Source organism: Tasmannia lanceolata, unplaced genomic scaffold, assembly GCF_043159265.1.
Source record: "Tasmannia lanceolata isolate RefF3 unplaced genomic scaffold, GAP_Taslan_0.1 ptg000023l, whole genome shotgun sequence".
Taxonomy (NCBI): domain Eukaryota; kingdom Viridiplantae; phylum Streptophyta; class Magnoliopsida; order Canellales; family Winteraceae; genus Tasmannia; species Tasmannia lanceolata.
In genome coordinates this window covers 27,040,980-27,051,963 of record NW_027518700.1, presented here as the reverse complement: position 1 = coordinate 27,051,963, position 10,984 = coordinate 27,040,980, and the positions used below count along the sequence as shown (strand labels likewise).

Here is a 10,984-nt window from a genome sequence, read left to right as displayed (position 1 = left end):
AAACTAAACACCCAAAGAGTCTCTTTTATATATATATATATATATATATATATATATATATATATATATATATATATGAGATTGCAAAACCTTTTTCAAAACAAAATATGGTGCCGCATAAACCAGCTCCATGTAAATCAAGATTCGTATGATTCTGCACAAACCAGTTTCATATGAGCCTCTTCGCAGATATGCCTGACTCCTAACCAGTTAGGTAGCGACACATTGCGGATCATCATAGACTTATATGGTGTCGCATAAACCAACTCCATACAAGTACAAAACTAAACACTCAAAAAGAGTTTTTTTTATCATTCTTGTATTAAAATTTTGCCAAAGCAAATGAAAACCAAACACTCAAAGAGTTTCCTTTTTCTTTATATCTTCTTTCAAAAAAAAATTCCCAAATACTAAAGAAAAGACTGGACCACAAAACGTGGACTCTAGTAATTTTTCCTTTTATTGAAAACCTCTCAACACAATGAAAAAAATTGTGACCACGAAACACGGAGCCTTCAAGCTCTATTCTTATTAAAACTCAAAATGATTGAAGAAAAAGACTTTATTATAAACTTTCAAAATGATGGAAGAAAATGACCAGACGATGAAACACAGACTCTGGTAACTTTCTACCTTATTAAAATCTCAAAATGATTGAAGGAAAAGATCAACTCTTACAATTTTATTGATGGACTAGTCATCTATCATAAAGAGTGACTGAAAATGCAAGATCTTGGTCAAAGACCGGACTCAAGTAACTTGAAGAAATTTTCGGGTATCAACCCTTTTTCAAAGGTGACAAACATTCAGCGGAGATTTGAAGAGTGACAGAATGAATTCTAGACTCCGCTGGAGTAAAGAATTTTCAAAAGACTAGACTCTAAAGGAGAACAACTGGACTGAAAAATTCATCGCAAAGAATGTTCAAACTTCTATAGTCTCTATTTGATGAGAATAAACATCTCAAGTATCAATATGTGTTTGACATCTTTAATGATGCAAGTCATAAAAGATGCCCCTAGTATGATTACTTCCATAACAAAATTCTTTAGAGAGCAACACAAAAAGAACAGGCCAAAGGCTTTCATTAGTACACTTGGGTTTACAAAGTTTTCACTCAAGATCACTTGGGTTTACAAAAAATTTTCTCATGAACACTTGAGTTTTCAAGGTTTTTCATAGGTACAAGAAACTTGTTCTGCTTAAAATTTTCTTCATTTCTGCCATATGCTGATGCTGTGAAGGAGCTTAAGAACCTATCACTTTTTGAACTCTGCTCGGTTTCACATTGTCCACAGGAGCCACAAATTCTCTACTTCTCTGAGATTTTTTTATTTTTTTTACTCATCATGCCGGCTTTGGGAGAACTTTGACTAACAAGACCTCAGAACTTGAACTCAACTCGACAAAGGAAAGACTTTGACAAGTAACAAACGAGGACTCTGACAAACACATGACTGTAACACTAAAAGAAACTGAATCTGCTTCTTAGACTGATAAATGTTTTAAAATGGTAAAAGTCAACAACTCTTAGAATCTTTTGAATACCATGTTAAAAGGTGTTTCAACCCATTTTTGGTATTTCCGTCATGGTTATTATCCCTTCAGATTGCTTAATCTCAACTTCCCTAACTCAGAGAGTACCAAAGGAATCATTGCTGACGCTTACTCAGACAATGGAGAAGAGCCAAACAAAATAAAAGTCTAGCTGGCTCTTTGAAGCTCTGTCCTTTTCTACATGAAGTTACTGTCATGACCAAATCGCCCTTTTTTAGGTTTTCGATTTGGCGGACCATATGCCTTATATTTTGGTTAGACTGTCTACCCTTACAGATTTTCCATCCAGCAGGCTCAGCACCCTTATTTTTGCCTAAGCCGTCCTTTCAGATTTTCAGCTTAGCAGGTGAATGACCCTAACTTTTGCCTAGATCACCCTTGCGGGTTTTCAGTTTAGCGGGTCTAAGACTCCATCATTTTTCTTTCTTTCTGTTTCTCTACAAACCTGGGCCTAAAATACACCAGAAATACTTTCAGGTAGGCTTAGATTCAAATAGGTTAAAACATTGGAGTGTTCGAATGTATTTAGATCGAATCTGGACCCTCCAGACCGCCTAAGTATCCCTGAAGAAAATGAGAATCAGGTCTGCGTAGTTTGCTCATTTGGGGTTTCAAAGATTATTTGTTGTTTTTGTTTTTTTCTAAAAGGTTGCGACCGAACCTGAATTGATCAGGTTGCCTACGTACCCTGTAGAAAGGGATCAGGTCATAACGTAGTTCAAAATAAAAATAAAAAATAAAATGCCCCTAGTTTGTGGCTATCAAAGAAAAATAGTTTTTTTAAGGCCCAAAGGGAATGCAAATGGTTTTAAAACATTTGGGCTGTTGGCTTGAAGGATGGCCTCCTGGAGTACTTAAGCATAATACTTCTTGAGTTAATTCAAGTTTGTAGGTTCATTTAATTTTTCTCCATTTTCATCGAGGAGTCTTACGACTTTTCCAGGCAGAACTTCATCAACAATGTAAGGACCAGACCAGTTTGGCCTGAATTTTCCTCTAGGATCAAACACCAGTGTCCTGTAGGACTTCAAGACAAGATCTCTTGACTTCAGGTCACGGACACGAACTTTCTTGTTGAAAGCTCTCTCAATCTGCCTCTGATATCCCTGAATATGATATAAGGCTCTCAGCCTCTTCTCATCTATCATCTGTAATTCATCACGTCTGGCCTTTGCCCATTCAGACTCTGGTAAATCAGCCTCTATCATCACTCTCAAAGAGGGAATTCTCAGCTCAATTGGTAAAACCGCTTCCATTCTGTACACCAAAGAATACGGAGTCACACCTGTCGAAGACCTGATCGATGTCCGATAAGCCCACAAGGCATATGGCAGCTTGTTCGACCAGTCTTTATAAGTCTCAGTCATCTTACTGATAATGACTTTGATATTCTTGTTCGCTACCTCTACAGCCCATTTGTCTGAGGTCTGTAGGGAGATGACTTATGATACTTTATCTTAAATTCTTCACACAGGTGTACTACCTCTTTCTTAAAATGTGATCCATTATCAAAAATCAGCTCATGAGGTACTCCGTATCTGCAAATAATATCTGTACGGATAAACTTCGCAACTGTGTTCGAAGTTATGAAAGCATAAGATGCAGCCTCGATCCATTTTGTAAAATAGTCGATAGCTACCAAAATATACTCATGACCACTTGAGGATCTTGGATAAATCTTTCCAATGATGTCTATCCCCCATACTGAGAATGACCATGGCGAAGTCAAAGAGTGCAATTCCGAAGGAGGAATATGAATGAGATTCTCATAGACTTAACACTTGTGGTATTTCTTCACAAAGGCAAAGCAGTCTGCTTCCATTATGGGCCAATAAAAATCAAGTCTCAAAATCTTTATGGATAACATTTTCCCATTCATATGAGGGCCACAGACTCCCTCATGAGTTTGCTCAATAAGCTCTACAGCTTTATCCTCATCAACACATAAGAGTTGTATCCCGTCAAAAGATCGCATGTACAGCTCTTCGCCACAAATGATGAAATTGGTAGCTAATATCTGAAGAGTCATCCTCTCTTTACTTGAAGCTTCAGGAGGATGTCCTTTACCAGAAATGAGGTTCTCTATGTCCGTATACCATGGCTTACCATTTGGACACTTGGCTGATATCTCAATTGTGTTCACATGAGCTGGAGCCCACTGTAATCTAACAGCTAAGGGTTGGACCTCCATTGTAGCAGAAATATCTAACATTTTAGCAAGAGTAGCTAAAGCATCTGCAAAATAATTCCTAGTCCTCGACAAATGAGTGAAAGCAATACTCCTGAACTTCTTGACCAGAGATTCCAAATAGGTGTTATAAGAGATCAATCTATCTTCTCGAGTTTTTCATTGCGCATTAACCTGCCAAATGATCAAGAGTGAGTCCCCAAACACATCTATGTCTTGAACTCAGAGAGCTAATGCTGCTTCTAAACCAACAATACATGCTTCATATTCTGCCGTATTATTTGTGTACTCAAACTGTAACTTAATAGAAATAGGAATATACTCTTTCTGAGGGGATACAAGTACTGCTCTACTCCTAGTCCATGATTATTTACTACACGTCAAAGTACATAAGCCACTTAGTACTGAGAGTCTCTTCTTCTATATCTATAATCTCTTCATCAAGAAATTCTGCCTTTAGAAAAGCATTCTCTTCAACAGGAGCATTAGCCAACTGCTCAGCTATGACCCGCCCCTTAACTGATTTCTGAGTGACATAAGTGACGTCAAACTCAGACAATAACAATAACGACCTTGCAGTTCTTCCTGTAAGGGCGGGTTTCTCAAACAAGTACTTTAACGGATCCATCCGTGAAAGTAAAAGTACCTTGTTTGACAGTAAATAATGTCTAAGCCTCTGGGTTGCCCAAACTAATGTTAGACAAGTCTTTTCCAAAATGGAATACTTTATCTCATATTCTAGCATCTTCTTACTGATGTAATAAATGGGCCTTTCCTGCTTAGATTCCGGATCTTTCTGAGCAAGCATACAACCCATTGTTGTGTCTGTGATTGACAAGTACAACAACAATGGTTCGCCTGGAATTACGGGAGATAAAACAGGAGGCAAAGATAAACACTGTTTAACTTTTTCAAAAGCTTCCTGACATTCTTCATTCCATTTCTTCGAGGAATTCTTCTTTAAAAGCTTGAAAATTGGTTCACATGTAATAGTTAAATGAGATATGAACCTTCTCAAGTACTGAACTTTTCCAAGGAACCCTCTGATCTGCTTTTCTGTCTTAGGCAGTTCCATTTCTTGGATTGCCTTGATCTTTTGAGGATCCACCTCAATTCCTCTTCCATTGACCATAAATCCAAGGAGTTTCCCTGATGTAACTCCGAATACACACTTTTTGGATTCAGACGAAGCTGATATTTCCTAATTCTCTCAAAGAATTTTCTCAAGGCAACTGTATGCTCTGGTCTAGTCTTTGCCTTAATGATCATGTCATCTACATAGACTTCAACTTCTTTTTGAATCATATCATGAAGAAGAGTAGTTGCGGCTCTCTGATATGTAGCACCAGCATTCTTTAGCCCAAATGGCATTACTCTGTAGCAATATGTACCCCATCGAGTAATAAATGTTGTCTTTATCATGTCCTCAGGTGCCATCTTAATCTGATTATACCCGGCAAATCCATCCATAAAGGATAAGAGTGCATGTTCAGTCGTATTATCCACCACGAGATCAATGTTCGGTAATGTAAAATTGTCTTTTGGACTTGCCTTGTCCAGGTCCCGAAAATCAACACACATTCGAACTTTCCCGTCCTTCTGGGGCACCGGTATTAAGTTAGCAAGCCATTCAGGGTATTCGACCACTTGGATGAATTTCACTTCTAGAAGCAGAAACTTTCAACTCCCATTCAGTTTTGAGTTTTTTGAGTTTTTGCTTCTTTAGCTTAATGTCAGGGATTAAGGGTAATCTGTGCTGAACAATCTCCTCACTCAATCCCGACATGTCATCGTAAGACCAAGCAAAAACCTCATTGAACTATTTAAGTAAGGCGATCAATTCTTCGTGTTCCTTAGGAGATAAAATTTTGCCAATCCTTATTTCCCGAATCAAAGATTCATCACCAATATTCACGGTTCCTCTTCAAGCAGTTTTCCTCAGCAACTCTCCTCCTGTTGAATCAAATGTTTGATTTCAGGGGGAGTTTTGTCAGCATCCTCATCAGAGGGGGAGTCTTAATTATTAGTATTGACATTATCAGATTTTAAAACAGATTCAGTAGATGAAATAGAAACAGGAATGTCCACAGAAGAAGAGCCCTTTATTTCATTGAAAGTAGAATTAAATACATCAGATGATGAATAGCCCACATCAGGCTTCACAATGGACTCACGATTTGTATTTACAGACTCGATTGACAAGTTGACATCAGTGTCAACTGACTCAAACACATGCAAAGAAGAAACATCAGATCCATCAACAGAAACAGCCTGCAACTCAACCTCACTAGGAGAAGTAGACCCGTCATCGACCTCAGAAATAGACTTGACCTCTACGGTACCTGCATCAAAAGAATCATTAGAAATAAAAGACTCTGAATCAGACACAGAGACTTACACATACCTATGAACAACTGACTCTTTTGAGGGAAAATGACAGGACTGAAAAGTAACCTGAGGTAGGACCTGAGAGGTCCAGTTAGTCAAAGGTCCCTTGGCCGGGGTAATAAGGTGAGTTGGATCTAGTACCAACGGGCTCCTGTCAATCATGGCCACAGTCTGTGACCTCTCATGAAAAAGTGAGTTCAGTGCGTCAGGCTCCATTACATCTGCCCATTCTATTTCAGCCTCTGTTTCAGTTCATGTGCCCTGCAGACTCATCAACTCATCATCAAGCTCTAAGTCAAAGAAAATTTCAAAGCTCGGTAGCCGCTGTCCGGACGATTCATCTTTCCATGTCTCAACAAAGCCACTAATGGGATATCAGATCCTTCTTTGTAGAATCTCCCATTCATAGTCAAATCAACCGGTGCCATTAGTAAATCTAGACCCCTTCGTCGACACTCTGCCCATTTCAACATATATTTTTTCATCTCTTTGACCTCTATTTTGGTTGGCTTGTACCCAAGCCCAAACAAACTATTAAAGGTGTGAACAAACAGCCATTCGGTTAAACCTTGATGGTTCTTGCCAAGTCCTGCACCCGGGATGTAACCTTGTAGACATATCATCCTGACTACGTTTGAATTGGTACTGCTTAAGAAAAAGATTTCTTCATTCACTGCTTCTTCTAGAGTTATAGCCGTCACCTCCAAGGAAAATCCGGTCAGACTAACATCCCTGAAGTTATCAACAAAGAGTTCCTGAGAGATTTGTCCCACTTCTAGGTTAGGGTCTCCTTTAACAGTCATCACCTTGTTTTTCGAGATGAACTTCAATTTCTGATGTGATGTGGATGGGACAGCCCCAACCTTATGTAACCAAGGGCGACCAATCAACAGCAGAAAGGAGGCCTTAATATCCAAAACTTAGAACTCAATATTGAATTCCTCTCCACGTATTTGCACTTCAGTTACTAAGGACCCTATCACATCACGCCTAGTCCCATCATAGGCCAAAATACCTTGATCTGAAGGAATGGGGCTCTTGGGTCCAAAACCTAGGGTAGTTGATGTGCTTAGTGGGCATACGTTTTTGTGCAAACCCATTATCAACAAGTACTTCGAGTACTTTCTTTTTGTTGCAAATAACAATTATTTTGAGGGGTTTCATATGGTCTCTCCCTTCTGGTGGCAAATCATCATCTGTAAACGATAAAGTTTTCGTTGTCCTGGTCATAGCGACTAGATTCAAGCTCATAAGGAGTTAAGTTAACAGACACCTGAGTTGCGTTCAGTTCTTTTAGCATAACCTTCCGATGTTTGGAGGATGACATCAAGAGACCCCAAATGGAGATGTTGGCTTAGGTCTTCTTTAACTGCTTCAAAAGATTGTCTTCTTCTTCTATTACAAGTCTGTTCTGCCTCTGATTCTCACTGGCCCTTGCAACTTCTGCTGGATTTTCAACACTCAGCTCAGGAGGTTTAAAGATTCGCCCTCCCCTGGTCATGTGACGCATCTCGTCACACTGATCATCTAACAACAACAATTTGTCTTCCTCCATTCTTAAAACATAAGAAGTTCCACTGGCCTTTTCCTCTTCAAAGTCTTCCATCCTTAAAACATACGAAGCTTTCTTTTCTTTTTCCATGTTATTACTTTGAAGCACATAAGACCGAGATGAAGAGGACTCGGTAATTTCGATGTCGCTAAAAGACAACACATATGGCTATTTCATTTTCTCATCTTTGAGTTCTTCATCGTCAAACTTCAAAATATATGTTTTATCTGACGTGATAGCGCAAATGAGAGTAGAGGGATCAAGGATGGGCTCATCTACAAAGATGGTATTAGTAGCAGGAGGGGGAGTAGCTCGATGGTTTGGAAGAAGATTCTGAGTATTATTCGGCCCTTCGACAGCAAGTTCTTTTTTATCAATCATATTCTGGACCGCATGCTTCAAGGCTAGACAGTTTTCAATCAAATGACCTGAATTTCTGTGATATTCACAATATTGATCTAGTCTCCAGTATGGGGGCAATGGATTTGGCACAGCTTTGATATCCAGAAGTTTTCTCTTTTTGTCCTTTAACCTTTTCAATATCATAAGTAAAGGGTAAGGGAGTGGATCGAATTGCCTAAAAATATTTTTCCTTGCGGGCCTGGCCACCACAGTAACAACCTTGACCTCTGGTCTAAAAGCTGGTTTAACATAGTTGACTGCGTGGACCTCCTTAAGTGAGACCATAGGCCTCTTACCCTCTCGAACGTCAGTCGAAGTCTTGGCTCTAAGGCCCTTAGCAATAGCATCCTCTATCTGGGTACCAGTTTTTATCAAATGATTGAAACTCGGATAATGCTGCAGTGCTATGAAATGAAAATATTGGGAAGATAAATTCTTGATCATTAACTTAATCTGATCTTCCTCATAAAGCCTCTGACTCAACCGTGCAGACTTGTGCCTCCAGCGCCTGATGAATGAGGTGAAGGTCTCATGAGGACCTTGCTTCAACTGTTTTAGGTCTCTCTTAGTAACCTCTATCCCTTCTTCCAAAGAAAATTGTTCAACAAATCGGTTAGAGATCTCTTCCAAAGTCCTAACCTCTTCGGATTTCAGTCTTAAAAACCACCTTTTAGCCACTCCTGTAAGGGACATAGGAAACAATTGGGCCATCTGATCCCGGTTCAGACCATGCTGCTGAGAAAGAGTAAGAAACCACCTGATGTGGTTTCTTGGACACCCAGTTCCATCATACTTATCGTAGTCAGGTGCCTTGAAATTAGGTGGGAATATAGCACCTGGGGATATCAGGAATTCAGAAATATCGAACCTTTTGGGCCCTTGAAATTTCATGCTTTCAATGTCACGAGCCATTTTCTCACACATATCGAATAATTCTTTTTCCTTATTCATTTGCGGGGCACAATACTCCTCGTCTAAATCAATTTCCACAAGAGGGATAGCAGGTATAGCAGAGTTAGGAAATGTGGTAGGGGGAGTATGAATGGCAGGCCCTCTAGAAGTAGAGGCTTTGTCAGTATTCTGGGCTTTCAACTGGGTGACTTCCTCTTTTAACCCTGCTATATCCCGAGTCATGTATTTCATCATCTCTTGGTTTCTAACTAGAATATCAGTAGGATCAGCCACAAGATTCAGATGAATTGGGTAATTCCAAGGTAGGGGATAAAGACTCTCTAGATGTTACAGATGAGTCGAAGTGACGGACAAGTCTAGAGACAAAGGAAGGTCTAGACCAGGTAAGTTTGGATTGGTTATCTTTTGTTGGAGTGATGGTTGCTCTCTTTCAGAATCCTGGATGGAAATGAACATATTAGATTAAATGAGTGATAAGTGAAATAAGACATTCTGATCAGATAAAGATAAGAGAAAACAAACACACTTTCATTGATAAAGCTTGATCTGATTACAAAGATAAACTGGTAACATAAAGGATAACATGGTCATAACAATGAAATTCTGAACAACAAGATGCTTAGGACATAAGATAAATGAAGATTCTCAATCGTCTTTTCCCTCCAGTCAGGCCCTCTTAGGCTTGCAATTTTCAATATCCTCTGTCAACCATTGATAATAATTAGTAGTCACTCTTGCGTGAACTCCTCCTCTAGGTGTTGTTGCTCCAATTGTCCCTCTAGGAGTTGTATCTCCTATACGATGCAAAAGATCCTCAGATTTACACACCCAATCTTCATAAATGCTTTTAGCAAGATGACGATTAGATTTTTCAAGGGGATAGACTGGTGTCGGACGGTAATACTCTGTTTCAAAACCCAAGAATGGACATTCGGTCTGGAGTCCTCCGTATTGACGGAAGATACGGTCTAGGATATAGAAAGAAGTTTTCTCCGAACCAAGAAACTGAACACCCCTACTAGCTCAGGTTTTGATTATTCTCCAGTGACCAAGGAAGAACCTCCAGGTAATCTGGTCGTCTTGTCAGGAACTTAACCAATCTGTCCATTCCGATTTGGTAAAAATGAAGGTCTTATGTTCCCACGACCTACGCTTGGATAGAACGATTTCATGGTGTGTTGGAGGTATGAAGATTTGAAGTTTCAAACAAAGCCAAACATATAAAAGGATTGGAGAACCTTTGAAAGAAGTAGAAACTTTATTAGCAATATCGTCCAATCCATTAAGGGTTTCGGCGAGGATAGATGGCACTGGATTACTTCCTTGAGAGATTTGGTCAACAAAATCTAAGAGCGCAGGGGAAGTATTGTCACCCTGGTGAAAAAGGAGCCACCTGGCATAAACACAAAGAACTAGGGCATGAATGCGACTGGTTTGATGCTCTCGAGTGCACTTCCCCAAATCAAAAAAGACTTTGACCAATTGGGGAACTGACAAACCCTTATCATTTAAAAAGGAACTGATGGGCTCAGGTGATGTGGGAAACAGTTTCTCAAAACTAGTATTGTAACCCAATTTAGATTCAAGTCTGACTAGGGGACCCTTGCAATCATAGCCCAACAAATGACACCAATCTTCAATGATTTGACACATTTCTTGCATGCCAAAGCGAAATACGTGAAGATCGAGTTGCCAAAATTCGACGGCCGCATTGAGGAAATTCCAATCTACTTTGATGTAGGGTAAGCTTTGGAATGCATTAAGGTTATGGCCAGCATGGTTTTCTACAAGGCGATACCCTCTTTCATCATCCATCCACTTCTTCAATTTATCATTAGACATGATGGTTCACCTGATAATCAAAGGAGGTAAATAGGATAAGAATAGGGTCAATCCTAAATATTGAGTTACAAAAGAAAAGGTATTGACAATAAATCATACACTCAAAGGATACAGGTAGGATACAAGCAGGATCAAACTTTTCC

At 39.4% G+C, this 10,984-nt stretch overlaps 1 protein-coding gene across 1 annotated transcript; it reads right to left on the bottom strand.

The window, feature by feature from the left end:
* Nucleotides 1–3,351: 3,351 nt before the first annotated feature.
* Nucleotides 3,352–3,769, bottom strand: LOC143855977 (uncharacterized). Its single transcript, XM_077366019.1, has 2 exons — nucleotides 3,452–3,769; nucleotides 3,352–3,369 (listed from the first exon to the last, which is right to left on the bottom strand). The coding sequence occupies exons 1-2, from the start codon at nucleotides 3,767–3,769 to the stop codon at nucleotides 3,352–3,354; spliced, it is 336 nt and encodes a 111-aa protein (XP_077222134.1).
* Nucleotides 3,770–10,984: the final 7,215 nt, after the last annotated feature.